General features: G+C 40.3%; 2 protein-coding genes across 2 annotated transcripts in view; one reads left to right on the top strand and one right to left on the bottom strand.

Annotated features, from left to right (window-relative positions):
- Positions 1–1,534: 1,534 nt before the first annotated feature.
- ACSL5 (acyl-CoA synthetase long chain family member 5) lies at positions 1,535–19,072 on the bottom strand. The gene is made up of 21 exons (XM_072339720.1): positions 18,949–19,072; positions 13,216–13,401; positions 12,539–12,647; positions 11,801–11,865; positions 11,621–11,722; positions 11,323–11,422; positions 9,927–10,105; positions 8,789–8,821; positions 8,531–8,582; positions 7,742–7,815; positions 7,234–7,311; positions 6,583–6,717; positions 6,012–6,146; positions 5,838–5,933; positions 5,223–5,295; positions 4,639–4,727; positions 4,442–4,558; positions 3,881–4,024; positions 3,288–3,389; positions 2,854–2,925; positions 1,535–2,470 (listed from the first exon to the last, which is right to left on the bottom strand). Exons 2-21 carry the CDS (start codon positions 13,369–13,371, stop codon positions 2,330–2,332), a joined length of 2,052 nt encoding a protein of 683 aa, XP_072195821.1. The 5' UTR covers positions 13,372–13,401; positions 18,949–19,072; the 3' UTR covers positions 1,535–2,329.
- Positions 15,410–23,523, top strand: part of GPAM (glycerol-3-phosphate acyltransferase, mitochondrial) — a 92,891-nt gene continuing 84,777 nt past the window's right edge. The window contains exon 1 of the mRNA XM_072339714.1: positions 15,410–15,454. The gene's annotated coding sequence lies outside the window, so the exon portion shown is untranslated. The remainder of the gene's footprint in view (positions 15,455–23,523) is intronic.

Below are 23,523 nucleotides of genomic sequence, written 5' to 3'. Positions count from 1 at the left end.
TGGGAGTGGTGGGGTGAAATATTTTAAACTGGTTTGCTTAAAGGGAATGAATGTCATTTTGTGCTTGAAGAGCATCAGAGCAGAATTGGAGCAGAATTTTGCACACCGAGATTGCCACATGCAACCACAGCATGCCCAGGAGATTTGCTCCAGAATGAGTTGATGGTCAGACTTAATGATCTTAGAAGTAATTTTCCATCTTAACAATTCTATATTCTAATCTAAACAGTCTAAAATGGACTGTAAAGTACATGTGTTTGTTTTGTAATGCTTTCACTTTTTTCATTATAGCTGTAACTTTTCTTCAAAAAGGGAAAAGTAGGATTGAAGAGCTCTCTTGAAACTGAAGGAAGCACTGATTCGTGTCTGAACAGTGCTAGTTGAAGGGCCACAGCAGTGTGCTGGGCTTCAGCCTCCAAACTGACTTTGGTGGGGAAGTTTCATTTGATAAGATGCTGCAACATCACAGCATTCAAGTTGATACAGATCTCAGTTGCAATAGATTTAATGCCCCAAGCTGAGTTGCTCATCAAAGCCCACATCCATTTTAAGTTTATATTTCTTCTCTCTGGTTCGTCTTCCATTCTCACCAATCTAACACCAGCCAAAAGATTAAGGCATCAGCAGTTTTCAAGTCATTTTGCCCTAAGGAAACACATGCAGCACAGTTAGTTACATGTGTTTTCCAGATTCCGGGTCTTTATACTCTGAAGTTAAGAATTATGCTGAATGTACCTGTCAAGTGATAGAACGGTTATGTGAAAACATCAAGATCTTTGGCCATAGACTAGAAGCTGAACTGAGCTTAGACTCTGAAACAAGAGTAAGTTATTAATTAAAACTTCAGATACTTCACAGCAAGGATTGGTTATTTGCTGACCAACAAGTCTACTGGTTGCTTTCAGCTGCAAATATCTAACCAAAAGCATCTTAAATACCGAGAGGAATGGGCACTAGCTGTAATAATCTGTCAGAGAAGGAGAGCTAATACAGAGAAGCACTCCTTCATGTTACATTCTTCTTAGAGTTGCATTACCTTTAAAAGAAAAGCAAACTGATCCAAACCACTACAAGAACAGAAAGAAAGCACTAGAAGAGTGGCTTAATTCTTTCTGTGAACCCCATTAATATTTCCTAAAGGTAGAGAATGACAGTACTCACTTACCTAAGTAGTCTTCTAAGGAAACTAATGAGGTTTATTTTGTCTTAAAATAAGGCATTGTGTTTATTATAGGACAGACTTAGCTAGAGGAATGAGTTTATGCTAAAGGCTTTGACATATACTACCTTGCTACAAGGAAAAGAAAGCTGATAGAGGAGCAGGGTCTTTTTTTGCCCTGTCTTATTGCCTCATGCTGCTGGAGCTGCAGCCAAGCCATAACAGATCGGGAAACAAGTCGGCTACAGCACAATGGCTGAAGGAAGTTGTCCATGACCAGACAGCAATAAGGCTGCAGCTAAAAGTCTGGTTGCCACAAAAAAAAACAAAAACAAAAAACAAACAAAAAATTATTCACACAGGCTTTGATTTGAGTTTACAGTTTATCATGTTTTATAACCTTCAGAAGTTAAAGACTTTGAGTTACTAGGCTTGTAAGTTTGTACATGTACTGGCTTTATAACTGCCATTGCATTTGAGAACATGTGCTAAACAAAAATCTGAACCAGTGCCTCCTGAAGCATGAATCATGTTTGGTTTAAACATGTATTTCATTAACCATTTTATGCCAGACTAATCACACTCATTAAAAACAACCTACAGAGGTGCAGTCCCAGGCTAGGAGCAGGAAGTTCACTTTGTTATTGCTGAGCAGATGTTAAGCTCCAATTCATTTTGTCACAGCTCAAGTTGAGATCCGTGCATTGAAAAAGTTTTACCACCCTGAGTGAAAGCTGAAGTGTTTTCTTCCTGCACTTTCTTTGTGAACCACCTCCCCCACCCATATCACAACTGTATGAAAGAGTTCAGTCTGATTGCAGATTAAGCCACAGAAGATCATAATGGAGGTTATAGTTCAAGCAAGAAAACAGCTGCCTTGTAAAGGCTGAGGCTCTTCGGTGTGTGTGCGCTTCGTTCACAGCCCAAGGAAATGGAAGTTCTGGCTTAGCCTGGAGATTTGATGCTCAGTCCTGCAAAACTTGACATTGCCAGTCACCACCAGTCATACTGTAGCAATCTTCATCTGAAAGTCACTTTTCACAGGATGCCAAAAACTAAATATATATAAGTTCTCCTTGCTCCCTTCCACTCATGCTTGTGTTCTCCAGAGGTGACATAGTGTTACAGATTTGTTTAGATACTCCATGAAGTTTAATTTAAATTAGTCACTTATTCCTGCATGCTTGAATAGAGGGCTTCAATCTGCTTCTGGAAGACTTTAACAAGCTCTGCTCTCTTTGCCTTCAGTGTTGGTGTCAAGAGTCCATTTTCTACAGAGAACAGCTCTGTGTGGATGTACAGGTCTCTAACCTATTAAAAGAACACAATTTCACAAGTGATGCTTACTTAGAGCATAAGCAACAGCTCTTCCCAGCCTTCTCAAACTTAGCACATCAATTCGGTCTCAAGAGTTCTAGTGACTAAACTGCTTCTCTGATGCAGGAATTAAACTCCTGACTGAGAGTCAGCCTGTGGGAAACCTGCATTTCATTCCATAACAATTTCATCTGCTGCCCCATGCATCCATCTGCTTCTTGGTCAAGAGACAGGTGGCCAGCCAGTGCTTCCATGCCTACTGCATTCAGTTGTCCTGAAGAGCTTTCTTAGGTCCCACTCCAGCAAGAATACAGACTTCCCAGACATTGTATTGGCAATACAGGTACTTGTGACAAGCAGGATTTGAAAGTACTCACTTGTTCAAAGGACTTTAGGCCAGCTGCTTTCCCCAGTCTAACTAGATCTTCTAAAATAGCTTTCTTCACTGCCTGGAAGAGACAGGAGCAGTGTGGGTAAAGCTGCCATTTGGGAACTGGCTCAGGACCACAACCACTGCCCACTCAGAGAGAAGTGAGGTTGGCAAGCACTCAAAATTTCTCACATTAAGACCATGACAAGAACAAGGCTATCTTCTCACTGGAAAATAAGGGGTTACAGTCCTTGAAACTTCCAGGAACACCTATATTAGTTCCATCTTCTACTTCAAGGATGTTTCACACAGCATTAAGCCAATTTAATTTACAAAAGGGTTGGTTAAAAAATGAAGCCAAGGTGCTGCATGATTGGATTTCAGAACAACAGCAGCAAAAAAAATCTACCTATAACCCGCTGAAAAGGTGAGGCTACTCACTGGATTTTTGCAGAGATCTTCATAGGAACCTTTTACTCCCAATTTTGCTGCAAATTCTGGAAGCGTCTCAGCATCAGGAACCACTATGCCTATTAGACAAGACTGAAAACAAATAGAAGACAGACAGACATCTGGAGTTATTTGGATTGTCTAAGTGAGAACTTGCCAGCTAACAATATCTCTATACTAAGCTAGATCTACATCCCCATATGTTTCCAGAATTTGAAAGGTAGCTAAAAGGCCTTCATCTGTATTCTGGCAGCAGTAGTCAAAGTGCTCATGCAGTTTGTTATGCCCTAACCACTCCAGCAAATATTACTCACTGGTAAAGGAGTAGAGCAACTGCACAGAGCTCACATGGCGTATTAATCCCATCCAAGTATGTAATTAACCTTTACCCAACTTGCAACTTGATACTAAGATCTCTTTTGTGTAAAAAAGGGAAGGTTATAGACAGAATACTTCTATTAGCATCATGCTGTCAGAGTATATCTTCTTCAAGCACTCTGATATACACTAATGTTTGTGCCCTGATCTTCCAGAACTCGTTGTAGAAGGAATCTTACAGGATGCTCACTCTTACTATTACTTACCCGCAGGCTTTCCCCGTGTACAAAGACTTGGGCTACAGCAACACTTCTGATATAGACATTTTCTATCTTCTCTGGAGCAATGTATTCTCCTTGTGCAAGTTTAAATATGTTTTTCTTCCTATCAATGATCTTCAGCGTTCCATTCTAGAAGTTAAAGGTGGAGGCCATCAGTTTCAAGTCCCTGTCTTGCTTATCTATGCAGCAGAAGATAATGAGTTATTAGTAAGAAGGGCACATGCTAGCCTCTCTACAGAATGTAAGACACCATCTGATTTTTCCACTTAGCTCAGGACATGATTAGACAGTTCTTTGTTCTTCTCTGGCAAAGAAATAAGATACTTGGCTCTTTATTCTACAAGTGACATATTCTTAACAAGCGTCATGAAAAATCTTGCAATCTGATTGGTCTTTGGAGCTTTGCCTGGAGTTAACATAGTGGATATTCAACAAGGTAACTTGTAAGGCTTTTATTCTCGAATTTATTTGTCCAACTTAGCAGAGTACTGTAAACTATTAAGGAATACACATCCAAGGGATGGTATATATTAAGCAGTTACTCACTGGCATCCATTTCCCTACATCTCCTGTGTGAAGCCACCCATCTTTGTCAATTGCTTCCGCTGTCTTCTCAGGGTCCTTCAGATAACCCTTGAATACATTTGGTCCTTTTATACAGACCTACAGTAAGCACAGGACATTGTTAGTCACCAAATCTTATCATTCAGTATTTTCTGCTGCACACAGGAGATGGTACCTACCTCGCCTTCATTGTTTGAAGAGAAGTAGTTCATTTCTTCCACATCTTCTAGTTTTATGATATTACAAACCAGGGGGGGACCAACATGGCCTAATATTAAAACAAACAAACAGAAACCAAGAAGGATAGTTACAGTTTATGGATTTGTATATTCTGGAGTTGAATCTATATGATACAAAACTTGAAAGATTAGTTCTTTAGATGAACTCGGGAATCCCTGACAAATTAAAGGCTTCAGTGATAATAGATACTTAGTGGATCTATTCACTACTTCAGTAAGAACCAGTAGTGTTTAATGGGGTCTGATACCAAAAGTTCAACGACATTGCTATTTTCAGACACTTATTACAGGAATGGTAGCAGCTGGGCCCTCAATGCTCAGAGCCACTTACTGTCAGATCAGCCATACCAACTATGTGCCATGCTTGCTCTCACAGAATTCCTATTAAGCATATGAGTGATTGTTGCTACCAAGAATCACTTTGAAGCTTAGCATCCAGAATTCATTTGTTACTGAACTTAAAAGTTTCAGTGCCACTTCCTATTGGCAGTTGTTCAAGAGTTAACAAGTCTCAACTACCATACCTGTAGTCCAGTCTCCAGGCATTGAGAAAGTGCATCCAGCTGAACATTCGGTCTGGCCATAAGCTTCAAAGACCTGTGTGAGCAAGCATAAACATCCTTTGAACACCCAGCTCCCGATATGAATGAGATCAGTTTAAAATATACCTTGCACAGGTCCACCTAAAGAAAAAAGCCAAGACAGTGTCATTGTATTTCAGACTTCCTGGTCTTATTGTTGTGACTAGATGTTCACCAAGTTCAGCTATCTAAATCTTGCTCTGAACTCCTCATCCTCAGCACTCTTCCAAAATGTGCCAAAGTGGGAGCTTGTTCACTGTCGGGAAAAGTCACAGAGCTCAGAGGCAACTGCCTGACTTGCTGAAGATGCTTCGTGTTGCTATTTCTGCTGCCCTGTTCCTCTTCCTGAAGCCTAGAGGATGTTTTTGCAGTACTGTTGTTTGATATCAATTAACCCTGCAGAGTTTTCTTCTACTGTAGTTAACCCTAATCAAGAAGCCTTTAAATACTGGAGACCCTGACAGCAGTGCCTCCAGGCAGAAACTGTGGGAGACTACAGCTGTCATTATGTCCAAGTGACCATCACAGAGGTTTTCAAGGAAATAAAACTCAGCTTACCTGACAGCCCAATGCTGACCTGAGAAATTTCAGGACAGAGGAAGATATAGGGGCTGCACCTGTTACCATTATACGCACTCTTCCACCCATGGTTTCCTACAAGTGAATTAGAAGCCATCAGATCAAACTCACCCTATTATGTCCCTCAGATTACTTACACTTGGAAGTGCTTACCTGAACTTTTTTGAAGACTAGCTTATCCAAAAAGCTGTCGTTTCGAATTATGCCCTGTTTCACTTCAATCATCTTCATAGTTGCAGCAAAATTTAACAGGAATTTTTTCACTGGTGTGTTTGCACCACTTTGTATCTGAAGGAAAAAAGCATCAGGTCTATACTCACAGCTATACCTCCAGTTCTTGCTTCTTTAGGAGGCACAGTGCATTACTTTGTTGCTCTAAGATTTGTCTTCATTATTGCCAGCTGCAGGAGGTGCACCAAGGGGCAATGCTAATTTGTATTGGTGCTGTCATACTTGAGCAACAACAAGGACTAATGATCCTTCTAGAGTACCTTTTGTTTCTTTCTTTCATTCTGAAAGTAAACATAATCGCTGTCTCTGAACAGCAGCAGTCCTATCTCAGTCACAACTGTTCTTGTACTTCAGGGATCTTTAAAGAGTTCCTTCTCCTAAGGAATAATTAACCTAGTGGCAGTGTTTTGATGCATTTAACTTGAATTTAAACATGTATACTTGCTTCGATACATGAACATTAAGATAATTTAGCTACAAGTAGCTCACTTACCTTGTCATATATTCTATTGAGCAGTCTTGGTACAACTGGAAATACTGTTGGCTTCAAGGTTTTCATGTCATCTGTTAACAATTTGATGTCTCCTTGGAAGAAGCCCACTTTTGCTCCAGAGCTGTACATCACAGTCTGAAAATTGACCAGATGTTAGCAAAGGATAATTCATAGCTTTGTCCACCACAATAATTTTCTATGGAAAGCTTCATGATCTCCAGTGCCCAGCAGTAGTACAGGTCTTGAAGAAATACAGAAAGCTACCATTGTTTTTACTATAATTTGATTTATAGGTGCTGCAAAGCATTGATCAAGTACCAGCAAGCAACTTCAATTTATAATCTGTGATCATAACAAAATTTCACATTATAGTTGAGGACTATTAATACAAGCTCCTTCACATTTGTTAACAGCGGTTCTATTTTGATATCTTTTGTTATCTCCAGAAATGTAAATACAAGACAACAAAAGAATATGACAAAGAATACGACAGGACATTCATTTTTAACTCCTAGGTTGCAAATGGAGATTAAGAAACTCCTGGAGACCACTACATATCATAGCCACTTAGGTATAACTTCTAGCAAGTGTTACTTTCAACGAGTTTATACATCCTACAAAGTCTAAGTAGCATGTACATAGTCTATTTACCTGTACAACTCTCTCAAACATGTGAGCCAATGGAAGATAAGATATGCTGACATCTGAACTTGTGCACTCAACTGTATCCTACAGGTGAAAGAAATAGAAGCACATCAACACTCTGTATGCCTGCTTGAGAAGAAAGTGAATACAATTTGGGCCACTTTGAATACTTTGAAATAGATGCTTTTAAAAGACTGAAGCAACTTGAGCTCATCCTTCATCTCTTCAAAATCTGCAGCTGTAACTATGTGAAATTTGGGACAGGATACCAAATCAGGTTTAATTTCGTGTTTCAGCAAACTAATAATATGGTAGTTTAGTACTCCAGGCACATAGGTCTGGCTCAGTAACTCCTCAAAAGTTACTCAAGGTCAAAACAACTTGTTTGCAGTACCATTTTGCCTTGGAAACATGGGCACTTAGGAAAGCATGTCTAGTTAGCAGAAAATGCCCATGGTAAAGCCATTTTCATAATAGTCACATAACCTGGAGATAACTGTTAGCAAGAGCTTACCTCTATGGTTCTAAGGAAGGCAGCAGCATTTGCAACAACATTTTCATGTGTCAGCATGGCACCTTTAGGGTTACCTTTGGAGAAATCAAAGTCAGCTGTGTGTCTGACTGCTTGCAGTCAGTTACCTATAACTTGCTTGGCTCAGTCATTTTAAGCTATCTTTGTATTAGGCTTAGTCACAGCATACACTGTTGCAGGAAATCACAACTATGCCTCATCCTGAGTGCTTTCAACTGTAGATATTACATAAAAGGAACGTCTACTGTAACACCAAAGTAACTAGGAGTAGCACAAAGAATGCTGAAACGTGTTTCTATGACCCTTGTGGCTCAGAATACAGACACAGTTAAACAACCAGGCCTTCTACTTAATGTTTAGACATTATATATTGTCCTACCTTATGAAAAATATATTTGGTTAGTCTCTGCTCCCTCAGCTCTAAAAAGAACTTCACTTGGAACTGGGCACTTCACTTGTACTAACAATGTCCTAAGTAGAACTGCAGTAGTGGCTTGATGCGTATAAGGGTGGCTAATATAAAGATGTTAACAAAGATGATGGTAAATATACAAAGGTTATATGTAAAGGAAAACTCATCAGTGTTGATGCCTTGACCAGAGAGGCTAGGGCAGTCTTCACTGAGGAGCAATCTCCAAGAGATGCTGCCTCAGTGAGGGTCAGCCCTTAAATGAGGTCTTAGAGGAGGTGGAGTCACAGTGTCACAGTATCACAGTGTCATAGGTTACCCACAGTGTTTTAATAGAGAAGCGTCAACATGCAATCTCTTACCTGTTGTCCCACTGGTAAAACACACAATGCAAAGATCTTCAGGACTAGGAGGCTAGAGAGAAAAAGCCACATCAGGTCAGCACCGTGAGGATTATGATGTTACTAATCAGTACTTACATACGCTTGCTAAAGGGGGATCAATCAAGAATTCTGTTTGGAAACAGCAAGGCAAAATACAAAAAATTCCTAGCAGCCTGACAAGAGGTCTTTTCAGACACTAATTTCTCAAGTTTAGAACTGTTCCACAGAAATACTTACAACTGGTTTTCTGATGTTGTTTCTTCCCAGCTCCTAGATGAGAGAAAACAAAACTTAAGATTACAGCTAAAAGATGTGCACCAATAGTACTTGAACAGGTAATTAGATTTCAAATGTGATAGTTTCAAGAGTCCAGCAAAAAAAACAAAAAAACAAAAAAAAAAAACAACACCTTTTTGGTGAGAGAAGTTGGCCTTCCTGCATTTAGTACCTGTAACTTGAAAAAGCTGACTCCTGAGATTGTGAAAAGCATGAATTCAACTATATAGAAAGTGATGAGAGCTACTTAAGGAATTTGGAAGTACTGAATGGAGTTTTTTTCATTTTATTTAATGTAGTTCACATCTCTTACACTCCGTATTTACACCTTAAATCTGGAAATTAAGCCTCGTATTGGGTTATCAAAGCAGCCAGTAATTTTCACGCAAAGTTTCAATTAGACTCAACTGTCAGCTTAGAAGCCTGATAAATCCTGCTACAACTACACCATAGAATCACCAAGGTTGGAAAATACATCCACGATCATCCAGTTTAGCTGTCCACCAGTATTTCTCATTAAACCACGCCCCATCGTACAACATCTAAATGTCTGTTCAGCACCTACAGGGACAGTGACTCAACCACCTCCCTGGGCAGCCCATTCCAGCACCTGATCACTCTCCTGGGGAAAAATAATTCCTAATATCCAACCTGAACCTCCCCTGGCACAACCTGAGGCCATTCTCTCTAGTCATGTCACTAGTTACATGGAAAAGAGGCCAACCCCCACCTTGCCACAACCTCCCTCCTTTCAGGTAGCTGTAGAAAGCAGTAAGGTCTCCCCTTAGCCTCCTCTTCTTCAGGCTAAACAATCCCAATTCCTTCAGCCTCTCCTCATAAAACTTGTGAGATATGCTGACGAAGTTAGTGCATACTGTGTGTTCACAGCACTTGGGCACAACTTTAGTCAATGGTTTGAACTAATGATTTTTGGCTAATATATCAAGTTTCACAATGACTGCTCATTGAGTTCTCAGATACAGGTGTGACAGCTGGATAACGCTTACATTAAAGTGTCATTGTTGCCAGAGAAGTTCTAGACGCCTAGTGGGCAAGGTATTCCTCTGCAAGATCAAGCAGAAGTCTATAGTACACCTACCTCAGCCTCCTGTAGTGCTAGAATTTCAACTCCCACTTTAGCTCCTCTGTCCTTCAGCTCTTTATCAAAGAGATCCATAAGAATTATAGTCTTCAGGCATGGGGTCTTTCCTTGCTCACAGTTTTCAAGCAAGATTTGTGCCTTCTCTGGCTTGTCGCAAATGACTATGCCTATGTCAGCTACAGAAAAGTAATCACATTTCAGTTTGTTGTGAGGACATGAGATACTTGTGAGTGACAACACAGCAGAACATAGACTATAATATTCATTTATGTACCTGTAATTGACTTATATAAATAATATTGATAAATCAATTTCTATTTGGTTCATATGAATTCACTGGCTGGACTGACAGTGTTAAGAGGGCTTATTCTCACTAAAGCCAGCAGACTATATAAGTAGAACCTCAGGTTTACCCCAAGTAAAGTCCTTGTGCTATGGAACTGAAGGTAAATGTATTAAGTCACAGTCAAAACATGTACTTATTCTTTTGGTATTACCATAAAAAGCTTAGATTTGTCCCCACTGACTATTTTTAACCATCTTCTTTAAAACTAAGGAATTTCGGATTAGTTTGAAAGAGATAGCTCAAATATAAGTTAATGCCTCAAATTCCTTGCACATGGAAAAGTTTTATGCAATTACAAAATCATTAAGACAGCAGAGAAACTGGATTTGTCTGAACATGCTGTTCCCCATTAACTTAGTGAGTCACAGCTGTGTAGTCTTAAATCAAAACCTGTTGGCAAGATTCACCAGTGTAACAGTTGAAGTGACTTTGCTTGGCAAATCCTGTTCTTAGGTGGCAGCCCAGCTGGTTGTGACAGCAGTGAATTTTTATTTCTTCCCCACCCTGATCTTCTCTCACACTACTGAAAGAAAGTTTGAAGATGTATTCAAGCTCCCTCACACCAGGTTTTTTTTTCCATGATGGCACACTAATTGCTACATCTGCAGAACTAAACAGATAGCTTTAGGCTATTCTCTACCCCTCCACTCTTTACATCTTAGAATTTTTTAAATCAGAGACATCCATCTAGTCTCAATTTGCATGCAAGTCTGTCTGTATTGTCTGATTGTTTGGCAAGCAGAGTGGGAGTTTAAGATTGCCAAACCTCAAACAACCAACAGTTGTTGAGCCCTCTGATTGCAGCGCCGTTCACAGAATCTAGCAGGTCTTCTGTGGACTTGTAGCCCAACACACTAGGAGACAGAGGAAACACACTGTCTTTATAGGTATATACTCTCGAAAGTGTCTTTACAGAAACGAAGTGTCTATACAACCATAGGTCAAAGCTACTCTAATTTTTGCATCAAATTCTTTGCTCTTCAACCTTCCCAAAACAAAGCTTCTTAGAGAAATTGTTATTATAAAATAGTTGAAGTCGATATTTACCTTTGTTAACAATATATAGAATGGCATCTGGCCCCAGGGTGTCATAGAGTGGAACAGCAACCATTGAGTAAGTGTAGCAGGCATACTCAGAAATGATCCACTGAAGAGAGAAAAAAGAGCTAAGGGATACTAGCAGCTCACAAAACAAAACAAAACTGTGCGCTATCAGTAATAAGGGAACTGGGAGGGGGGAAGACAGTTATAATTGCTCCTCATGTGGTCCCAAGAAGTTGAGCAGACCCTTTTCTCCTCAGGCTGTCAGAGTATTTTGGGAAACAATACTTATTTTTTTGCTTACCTCTGGCCTATTCTGAGCAAAAATGCCAATAAACTGGTCTGGTGATGGTTTACATCCTTTCTGCAGAAGCCCTGATCCCAAATGTTGAGCTCTGTCCAAAACCTGTAAGAAAATTGCCCCCTGCTTTAGAGCTACAAGACAGCATTCCAAGTTAGATTATCTGTCATGTATTACACTTACCTGCTTATATGTCAGCCACTGATAAGGTTGGTTGGGTTTTCTGTAGCCTAAACAGTTGCCATTTCCTAATGGAAAAGTTCAAAAAAGCATCTGTAAAGCTCAATACTGAAGCTGCATAGCAGTTCAAAACAACACTGGTGAATGGAGATTGTTTTCAGACATCCATTTAACTACATGGTGCATTAAGGTGTGCAGTGTCCACTGTTAAGTACTCTGCACAAACTAAAGTTGCAAGACTGTTTGCTTCATCCTTACAAGCAATATTTCCAGGATCTGGAGATATTTTCCCATTTCACCCCGCTGAGCTTGAAATAGCTTACAGGCTATCATGTATTTTCATGTCTGGCATCCCTGAAGCCATACAGACAGGGATGTATTCCTGTTGTGAGCAGGAAGTAATTTAATGCTAAAAATAAATGCTTCATAAGACAAAGCAGAAGGATTTTTTGCTCCTCCCTTCCTACCCCACCCCAAACTTAGTGCTGCTGTCTTCACTGAATTCTACCACCATATGCTTCTGATGTTTGCTCCTGTGTAGTCTGCCAACTAATCCTACTTCCATACTAGTGGGGGAGAAATATGGACACTTGTCACTCCACCCCACAGAAGTTTAGGAAAGCTTTTTGCTAGTCTTAATTGTTACTACTGTCAAGAGCCAAGGCAAAAAAAAAAATAAAATTGGAACTATTTTATTTACTTGTGAAATGTTATGTACCAACTAGCAACTGCAAAGCTTACCAGAAGTGTGCAGTCCTCTCTGGAAAGCTTCATACAAGGTTTTACTATCTTCAAAGTAATAAGAAGTCAGGTTATTATCTGTTAAGAGTGCAGCTCTTCTCGCTCCTCCCTAGGAACAGAGCATAGTTATGAATTAGTGCTTAGCAGATGCAATGCTATTCATTCCAGCCAATCACAGCTGTCCCCTTTAAAGTATCTGAATACTATTGCATTGTTCAGGAAGTCTCATTTTCCTTCCTGGTTTTGATCTACTCAGATACTACTTGCATGCAGAGGAATTTTCTAGATTACCTGGATTAATATTCAGTTGTAGATTATTAGACAGACCTTGACTAACATTAAGCACTACCACTTGCATAGTTACATGAAGTCTATCACCTTGGTCTATCACTAGCCACGAATCAGATGAAAAGCATTTATAGCACAGGAAGAAAGATCAGTGACAGCCAAGGACTTCTCGTAAAAAGCACACCTAACCCTATTGGCAAGAGTTTCTGTCTCTTCCTCTTGGTGTCATAAGACTTCCCTTCTATGTACAATACTGCTGAGTTGCACAGCAGAGAAGTTTGTGTATAGCAGAAAGGAGAGTTTCCTCTGATATCCAGAGTCAAAATGGATTGGTATTTAGAGCAAGTTTGTCAGAAATAGTCCATCCCCACAAGAAGAATAAGCATTACCTCAATTCCCACTGACTGCTTGTTCAAGTCAACAGGAGGTAAAACAGGCTTTGGCCTGCTTATCACCCAGAGGAAGATGAGAGCTCCAAATGCAATAAGAGTAAACAGTGCTGGTGTTGGGAGCGGTGAAAACAAGACCTGAAGTATCCAGATCATTGTGCTGGATCAGTGCAGCCAGAGTTGAACCTGAAACAAACGAGGTTTAGTAGGTATAAGTTTGAAGCACTCACTACCTGTAAGCCAGGGTTAGTTAAGTACTTTGTTAAGCAATACTATGGATCGTTTCAGCTGTTTGCACCTAAGGACTCCTGGTACAATAATAAAGCATGCTTATGCAATGCTTTAAGCCTCTTAGGAGATCTCAAGTCACCTGTCTCTGTAAATCTTAATCCATTCTGCATCCACCTCCACAAAAAGCTGAAGTCCAATGATGTCAGGAAGGCAAGAAACAAATGTCAATTTTTTCCTATTCAAAACTAAAAATCGGCCTGATTTATATAGACATCTGTATATATATATCTCTCAAATTAAGTATTTTTTTTCTTTTTTTTTAAATGCCTATTGTTCAGATGTGAACAGTGGAAGAGAAACACCACAAGACTACAGATGTCTAACAGCAGGAGGTATTGCTAAAGAATACACAGGTATAAAGACTGTAGCAGGCTGCAGGAGAAGCAGTGTGTTCATGATCAGCTGCTCTTAATGGAAATCCAGTCCATGCTGGGGAAGTGTTTCTGATGCTGGCAGTGTGCTCTGCTTGAGATACTGCACAACTCTGGACTCTGGACTTTTGCACTCGAAACTGGTGACCTGGAAGTCAGAGGGTACAACTGAAATCTTGCTAGGAGATACAGAAGCAGATTTGCTGCTTGCATCTTGCGGCATCTCTTCCTTTGAGGGCAGGCAGGGAAGCAAAAAACAGAGAATGCGGGATTTCCTCACAAGAGATACAAAGAGACATCTACCTCAGGCTCCTCCCTTGAAATCAAGTACTTTAATTTCTAAAGTCCTCTGATACCTTTCAGATTGAATAGCCAATATAAATCTAGCACCAGTGACTGCATTTGATCTGAATGAACGCAGATCTCACTTACTTATCTCTCCTAGTATCTAAATAGGTATGCAGGACATGACACATCACACTTTGCAAGGTGAATAACTGCACCCCTTCCAATTCCTTCATGATTAATTGAGGAAATCCAGTCTGATAATATGCCAGCTAGCAACTAGCTAAATTCCCGTACAGGAATACTAACAAGCATTTTGGAGCAGTGATCTCCAGGTATCCTTTCTTTAGAAGAACCCAAGAAAGTTGAAGATATTTTTCAAGCAGTCAATAAATTCATCCAGGTCCCAAAGTCAGAATTTGGATCACCATATCCAGAATGAACAGGGCTAGATTACCTGCATCATGTTCATGGTTTTGTAGCTTTCAATTTCCAGTGACTGTGTTAACTGACAGTCCTGATGTGTTCTCAGGTGACAAACATATGCTTTGGCAGCTTAGCAGCAGGATAAGAAAGGATATCTTGGAGGCCTGTTGTTGAATCCAAGCTACCAAAAGCCCATCACCTGAAATGTACCAACTCCCTAGACCTACTAATTTTGACATGCACATCAAACCCCTAATCTTCTCCTTAGGCGCTGGAAGTACTGCCCCCCAAAATGGTGCTACAGCAAGAATGGCAGGAGCTGATGCCTCATGACTCTGCATTGACTATCACATCTGGCCACTGGATATACCACACATAGGAAGCATAGCCCTATTTTTCTTCAGCACAGAACACTGCACATCTCTGCACCCTCCTATCAGCTAAGTCTATGGAAAATTAACTTTCAAAAGCAAGGTCTGCTAATGAAGTTTGAATTTGTGTCAAAGACACCTACAAGTCTGTTATGTCTCTACTCTTACTTAGAAGATTAAGGACTTTGTAAGATGAATTTGGTAGGCAGACACTCTTCATTTTTTGGGCTTGTGAACCAGTACTGCAGCAATTAGTAAACTGTCATGGGTGAGTCATAGCCTGAACCAGTGATTGAGCACCTGGGGAAAGGCCCAGTCAGCCCTGGGAGCACAGGTGAAGGCAATTCAGCTGTTGGGACCAGAAGGGGTGGAGGATGGCTGCACCTCTCTCTTAAACCTCATTTAAGGGCTGACTGCCACTGGAGAATGAATCTCTTTCTAGAGTTTCTTCCTTAGTGAAGCTTTCCTTTGTAAATCTGGAATCTTCTGGTATAGGTAAGCAATTTTCTTCCCTCCCTTTTTAGCACCTTTCTATTGTGCTGGCCCTTCTGTCATTGTGCTTTTATTGTAATGCTTTTCCCATTGTATTGATCTGTCCAATTGTTACAATAGCAATCAACTTTTAACATCCTTTTCCATCTTTAGATGGGCCAAAATGAGATTTAACTCAGTGTATTTCATGTGTTTCTCCCCTGGGTGTGAAGTTCTTTTAACCAGCAGTAAGAATAGGGCTATGTACAGGCAACTGAAAAGAGCACAAGCCAGCATAGCTGTACTAGTTTGAATGAGTTGTGCTCTTGGGTGCTTGTTCTAATAGTACTTTAAAAGCTATTTCCTAGATAGCTGGAAAGATTAGCTACCTTTCAATCATGGTATTCTCATCTCCTCTTTGACTCACATGCAAGGCCGTTTATGCCAAGATATCTAAATAGATTCAACAACTGAGCCTAGAAGGATAGAGATACTCAGAGTAACAATCTCAAAGGAACCCAGAGAGAAAACCTGAATGAGTGAGAGAGAAGCCTGAAGATGACTAAGTGCAGGAAAGATATTTTTTTTCCCCTCAATAAAACTAGATAGTAGCCTTATCTCAGCATAACCTACTCAGTGTTCCTACATCCTGAAACCATTCTTGACTAGCTAGAAAACAATGTTTAAATTAAAGATCCTATAGCAATCTGATCACCAAAGTCTGGGAAATGTGTTCATTTACTTCTAATTAGTTTTCTAGTAACAATAATCACTAGTCTGCTTACAGTACTGAAGTGATATATGCAAGAATCAAAGCATAACATGCTTTAAAACCACTGCAGTTACTGTTTTGTCAAAAAGCACATATACCTAGATCTTTATATTACACACAAACACACAAAGCTTTTCTTACCTGAAAGACTATTTTCAATGACCTTACTTTATGAATGGGAGTACTGACAACATTTTGCTTTTATTTCCCAACTATTTATGTTGGCTTTACCTAATTCCTGTCAAAGTACATTCAGTGAATTAGTCAGGCTGTGGGAAGAAACCATCAGCAAATTTGTCTCAACTTCCAGAACTGGGCCAATTGTCTACCGTGCCTAGAGTTGATGCCATAAATACCTGTGAGATCCAAAGCACTGTTGGTTAGCTACTTCTGGCATTGTCCAGGAAGTGCTTAATCCTGCTGTGCTGATTGCAGAAGAGCCAGCCAGAAGAAGGCAGAAACCTTTTTACTTCATGAGTCTTTTAAGCATGGAAATAAAAGAGCTCTACCATAGGTTCATGGTACAAACAAGGTTTAACCCAAAAATCTGGCTCCTCTGTCTATTGATGGTATCTGGTCTGTACAGACTGACTGAAAGTGTTACTCAGTGTAGCATTCAACAGTGCCACAGCATTTCTGACTGTGAGCCTGAGCACTAACTGCTTTCTTAGCCATGCAAGGAGGTTGGAGTGCTTTAAAACCCTGAGCTTTGAGGGGCTTAGCTCCCTGTGACTAGAAAATGCATAGGATGTCTCAAAATGCTTCTGTTGGTCCTCTTGTGCAACAAGAGGTGTGACAGTTAAAGTGTGCTTCAGTTGTCTGACCTGATCAGGATAAGGTGCACTGTGATCAGGAGTGCAAAGGCTTAGGCTTCCCCACCCCTCTTTTTTTATCAGAAGTGATTATAGTAAGTCCAGTCTTGGGTTCAGGACTGTGTGTTCCCATTTCTACTGTCCCCCGCTTTCCAAATCCCCCATAATCTCCAGGGCAATTCCTTCATTAGCTGGAAGGAATGAAGGAGCATTTTTCTCTGTTCTCTCCACGGCAGAAGGTATTGCTAAGAAACTCTGTGGTTTCAAGCACAAAACTTTGAAGAAAGAAAGCTTAAATTATATCTTGCAGTAGTTCTTTACAGGCAACCTTGTGGCATTTTAGAGGCAAAGGTCATGTACTGCCTGTAAGAACTTCTTGGATTATACTCTTTGTCTTAAGACTGACTCTTTTCAAGCAGAAATAGAGTGGAACCAACTGCTCTGGGGTCTCTTCTTTGTTAACCACCATTAGTTCACTCCTGACATTTGCTTTCCCATAGTGCAGCTCTTGCCTGGTTTGCAGATGTGAGCCAGTGAGTTCATACTTAGAAGCATTATCACACAGTATCACAGTATCGTGCGAGTTGGAAGGGACCTTAGAGATCATCGAGTCCAACTCCTGGGATTCGAGCCCTCTGTGTAGCAGAGCAGCATTTCTGCCACTTACGCCATTATGTCCCATCTTCCTCCAACTCAGCAAGAAGTGTGTGTTCTGCAGGACCAGAAAGAAGCTGAAGTGCACGACCTGAGCAGCAACTGCTGAGTGGAGCCATGTACAAACTGCATCCCTTATTAATCTCATGCCCTGGAAGATGTGAGATTTTAAGGACAAATTATACTGCTGACTCAGCTGAGTAAAGAGAAGTAAAACCCCAGAGTTAACGGCCACAGCTTTTCTCAGAACCCTGCTTAGAGACAGACACGTCTAAAGCAGAGTGCACAGGGTCTTCTTTAGGAAGGCTTTGCTTTTGGAGTACATTCGGAGCTTAACAGTTTGAGTGCCCTCTGGTTGCCTGAAAAGCACTCTGCCGGCAGCTGGGAAAGTACAAGGCCACAGGCCTCAGTAATTTACATCCAGGAAGTACAGCAGTCAGACTATGCGTTACAGCCTATTTCTGAACCCGCCTCATGAAACCTAATCAACTCGGCTTTTCTGAATACTAAAATAGAAAGTTCATTATGATAAGAAAATGTACTATGTCTGATATTTCCATCCCTTCATCAGGAACTTAATAACACCACAATGCTGCTCTTTTGGATAACTTCAAAAGTCAAGCTTTTGTGGTACATTTTATATCAGGTTTTCCCCTTGAGAACTCCCCATCCAGAAGCTGTACTGGCCATGCAGAAAGCCAGAATGTATTCAGCCCTCTGAAGTTCTGAAGAATTGTAAACACAGTTAACATAATGAATTTTGTCACTGGTTGTCCTACTAGATAATGTAGCATGATATCCTCTCAAAATACACTTGTACCAGTGTTACATTAATGGGAAATTATCTCCAAGAATGTTGAAAGACCTAGAACAAAAGTCCAACCTGGAAATGTCCAAGAAAACCAGAATGTGATCATTTAACAGCTTACAGAGTCATATGGAGTACAGCAAGCAGTAAGAATTTTTAAATATTGATGTTTTTTATGACAACTTATTACAACAGTTGTATCATCAAGAGCAAAGAGCAAATAGATATCTGAACTTAACTAAGCTTAGGATTAGCATTGCACTGATGGTGTTCTGTTGGAGATCTCCTACCAGGCTCCTGATAAACGTATTACCTTGAACTGAGCATAGTATTTGCACGTGGATAATACTAGGACTCCTGTGAGCAGCCACCAGCAGGGCCACGAGCAGTGAAACAAAAGTAGATCATAAATGCTTCTGCATTTCAGAGCAAGCAGAGCGGAGGGGAAAAAGCAGCAGTCAAAAGCACATACCATTTCGTTGACGGGGGCAGGAAGCCAACCTCTTTTCCTTAAGTAAGTGAAAGGGAGCTTTATAAGCATAATAGCAAAACAAAAACAATTAGATAGCGTTCATGTTAAAGCTACAGCTTGTTCCCTCTCCCTGGTTTAAACAAATCAACGAGCAGAAAAGCATGCTGGGAACAAAGGACGGAAGTGAAGCGGTTAGAAAAGAATTTGCAGTGAAGGGACAGTGTTAGTTTTGGTTTTGGTTTGGTGAGGCAAGAAGGGTGAAGTTTCTGAAGAAGCTGATTTAAAAAATATGATATTTTTAATTTACCATTTATAATCTAGTATATTCCCTCCCCCCTTTATATATAAAGCTGAACTTTCAATATTAGGGATTTTCTCTCTATAGCTTTATTGTAAGTTAAAATGAACTGAGATTTGCAGCTGTACTGGTGCCAAAATGCTTTGAGTACACTATTTCTCATCTACTGGTGTAATACTTGCTGGTAGTCTGGATCCTGGTTTCTTCTTTTTTTTTCCTAGAAGCTGCCTTGTCTTTCTGGAGTGCTTCCTGCTGTGCTACAGTCCCCTGTGTGCAGTTTATTGCACAAATTCACAGTGAATCGTGCTTTAAACTGTAGTTTTCCTCCTGCTCCAATGGGCATTTTGTTTTCTACCTACACTGGGCTGTTGCTGCTGTTCCCTTTTTTCTCTCCTGTGCTCTGCCGATATCGCTGAAATTTTGCAACAGACTTTCAGAGCTGGAAAGGTAGTAATTCACCCAGGTGTTCTCTGTAACGCTCTGGCTTCAGATCTTGGAAATGGTTTCGTATTTCCCAGTTTGCATATCTGAAAGCTATTCTATACTGTTTGACTTCAGAATAATGTAGAATAAACTACAGCTAAACTGGAGTAACATGGCATGTCCTTACTTAAAGGGTGCAACTTGCCCTGGACCTTGGCTTGCTACAGTATATAGCCTCTACTAATTGCTGCTGTAAACTATACATTAATTGGGTAAGGCTAACTTGCACTGTAATTGTGGCATTATTTAGCAATGCAGATAAACCTTTAGGGAAGCTGAGGATTAAATTGCTGATTTTGCCATGAGCTTTGAGAAATAAACAGCTCGTTCTGCATCGAATTCCTCTACATCTGTCTCTTCAGAGCTGATCCTGTGGTATTTAAGTGAAGCTATGACTTTCAGCTCTAATAGTGCCAGTAAGGGACTTCCCTTATGCCTAGGGAAAGGCAACATTCTTATGTAGAAGGGAAGAAAAATCAGGCTTACAGCCCAGTTACCTGCATTACCATCTTTGAGTGCTTCTCTGAGGAGTTCCCCTCTTCAGAAATATGGCCTCAAGCTGCTACTTCATCAGGAGAAAGAGGAAAATGCAGTGATTCTCCCCTGCCTGTTGAGTGTCAGTGCTATGCACTGACTTTGGGATGCAAGAGGACATGCCCTCAGAGGCTTTGTGAAAGATAGCTTCCCTTTAGTGATTGCTTCTGCTTAATACTTATAAACTGAAATATTGCTGATGCTCTTTCCCCTGTACACATAAGAAATGACCTGAGAATTTGGGGGCTTTTTATTTTTTATATTGCCTCAAATAATTAGAGGAAACCTTAACTTTTTAAAGGGGGCGCACATCTATTTCTTGCTAGTAATTCTTTGTCAAAAGATAAAGCAGAGCAGAGTTGTGAACAACTCGACCTTTGCTTTTCTTTGTACACCAATATAGAGATAGAAAGCAAAAAATTAGTCTGTGTCCATACTATCATCACTGTAACAAAAGGAGGGATGAGCTTTTATAACTAGACATGAGGTTATGGCATAGTATAAGCATCAACTGCCCAAATATTCTATCTACCTACAGCAAACAGCAAAGGATGTAAATAAATGATGAGGAAAGATTAGCTCAGTGCATGGTTTTCTCTGTTGTAGCTTCAGGACTTGGATCTTGATAGCGTGAGTCTGTGTAAATGTGGGCTCACTTTATTGGAAGGGCTTTTGAATTTCAGTTTTCTTAATGCTATGAAGTTAATAGTTCTTTATTGTTCTGGTACATTTTTTTCAATGAGTTTCTCAGAGGAGGTACTGAGTAGGATGGGCTATGGCTTGGACAATCTCTTGTAGCTTGATTTCTGGTTAATCTCTCTGCTATCCCCTCCTCTATTACAGCTGTAGATCTTTGCAGCTTGGAGAAGGCTCTATCTGTATAGCTGTGAAAATTGTGCTTGAAAAATATTTAATAATTAAAAAAGAAGGCATTATAGCCAGCTTCTGTGATTTTAGTTAGGGATTAAGGTCCTGTTGTACTAAATATGGCCAATAAGCTTGTGCATCTACCAATCTAGTGTATAGTAATATTTTACTGAACTCCAAAATCTGCCTCTGGTGCTGTGAATCCAAATGATGGCTCATTTTCTGGAACTCTGTTTTCACCTTGAATCTGAATGGGAGCCTGGCACTGGTATTCTGTGCACTGTATCTTTAAATAATAAAAACTAGCAAACTGATAAGAAAACAGCCTCAGCCTGGATGGAAGTCAGGTTTCCAGTATAGCAACAGGGAGTGTTCAGGTGGTTGCTTTTGCTCGGGCTTTTATTATGGCTGTGATTTCTTTGTATGCCTATGTGAGCCCAGACTTGCTCCTTCCACAACAGACAGCCAACTCCCCAGTTGTTGGCTTTAACAGCACACTGTGCGACAAGAACAGTGCACTTGGATATGAACACTGCAGCAAATTAAGGCTGCTCTCCCACTTGCTGCGTGCCTCTCTGCAAAAGCAGGAAGCTCAGTACTTTGGAAAGTGTAGGAAAAAGAGATTTGCTTACCTTCTGTCCTCACAAAGGAGGGGCCAGCACAGCTTATTTGCTTCACTGCTTTACAACTCCAAAGGGGTGTTCAAGGGTTGGTGCTTCCCCAGCTCCTGAAGCACGACTGAGCCCCGAATCATTGGCGTGTGGCTTTAATAAACAGGCAACACTGCACCCAGGTAACCCTTGAACCTGCATTGCAACAGGTTCAAAGGTAAAAATTATTCCTGATCAAATATAATGAGCAATTTTGGCTGGTTAGAGATGTTAAACATACAGGTCTTGCGCAACAGCTTTCAAAGAGGGCAGTGTGCTGTGGAAGTGAACCCCAGCCCTGCTAGAGCTGCACACTTGTATTTTCAATAGGGCTCTCATTGTTTGTGAGTACACATGGAGCACAGAGTAAGTGTCATTTTGTAGAGACAAGGTGACTCTTAGATTGTACACACAGCTTGCAAACATACCCTTATATGTTTGCTTTGTGGAGGTGCTTCTCCTCTAGCATGTCTGACTGCTGAGGAATGGGTTTCCCTTGCAGCTCAAGTGGTCCACAAAGTACCATGTTCCTTTATGGGAGGAGCTCTAAGCACAGTTAGGATTCACAGGGGGCTCATTATCTTACCATTATATATCTTTGCTTCTAAAGAAGTATGAATAATATTTAGTTGCTGAACTAACAAGGGCAGTTTGATGCTTGTGATGCTAGGCTAAACCTAGTTCAGCAGAGATTTACACTGATTTAATGATTTGTATTTATTTTTTGTCTCCCTCCTTCTAAAAAAGATGCTGTGCTTATGATGATGGAAAACAGGCTTGGATGTGCTAAGAGTTCCAGGCGCTGAGCAGCTAGGTGAAACTTCTTGGCTTCACTTCCTGAGGCTGTGACCTTTGGAAGAGCTTTGCAGCTCAGGATCTGAGACCCAAAGCTAAAAATTCCAAAGTTCTTTAATATTGTCAGGGCTGGTCAAGATCACAAAGCTTTTTTGTTTTAGGCCTGGTTTGGCTGGACCTGAAATTTATCTTCTGCACAGTGTCTGAATTTTAACATATTACTACTTTTTACTTGAGATCCCATATATTCTTGACTGGGGTATGGAGCATGCCCATAGCAGTATATATCAACACAAGTGGAAGCACCTGTGCTAGGAGTACCAGAACCAGGCTCCTATTAGTGCTGCACTAATTATCCACTTAGACCTTCTGAACTGCAATCAATATCCCCTAAGTTTTTAGAAATGGACAGTTTAGGAAGGATAAAAGAATGAGTGGGACTGCTCCAAGCTTGGTGTAAAGAGACAATACTGATGTTCACATTTCTTGGCTCTGGTCTGTTGTGCCTCCTGAATGAGGGAAACAAAACTGATTTAATTCTGTACGAAGTATGCAGTAGATGTTTTAAAAAGAGGAAAAAGAAAAAAAAGAAAAAAAAAAAAAAGACAAAGAAAAGATTAGTTGGGTAGATCCCTATTCAGTATGAGTTGGTATTACCTCACTGTCTTAATAGAGCTAGAATTACTGTCACCATGTTTCTGGCTCTAGATGCATCTTAACTTGAATACAGATGCATGGTCGAAGCATAGCAAGGAGATCTGGGGAAGGAACAAAACCAGGTATGTAAGCTACCTGTATGTGTTAGGGTGTAACTTATTTCTTCCTGGTGCATAAGGTATGTGGCTTTTTACCTCTTTTTAACAACAAATTAATAAGTTATAGTGTTTTGTCACCTTTCACCCATAAAGTTACTTCTGAAGAATGAAAACTAATAGTTTACTGCTAAAA

This window comes from Excalfactoria chinensis, chromosome 6 (assembly GCF_039878825.1).
Source record: "Excalfactoria chinensis isolate bCotChi1 chromosome 6, bCotChi1.hap2, whole genome shotgun sequence".
Taxonomy (NCBI): Eukaryota; Metazoa; Chordata; class Aves; order Galliformes; family Phasianidae; genus Excalfactoria; species Excalfactoria chinensis.
The sequence above is the reverse complement of the archived record's forward strand: the minus strand, read 5'-3'. Positions and strand labels throughout refer to the sequence as shown.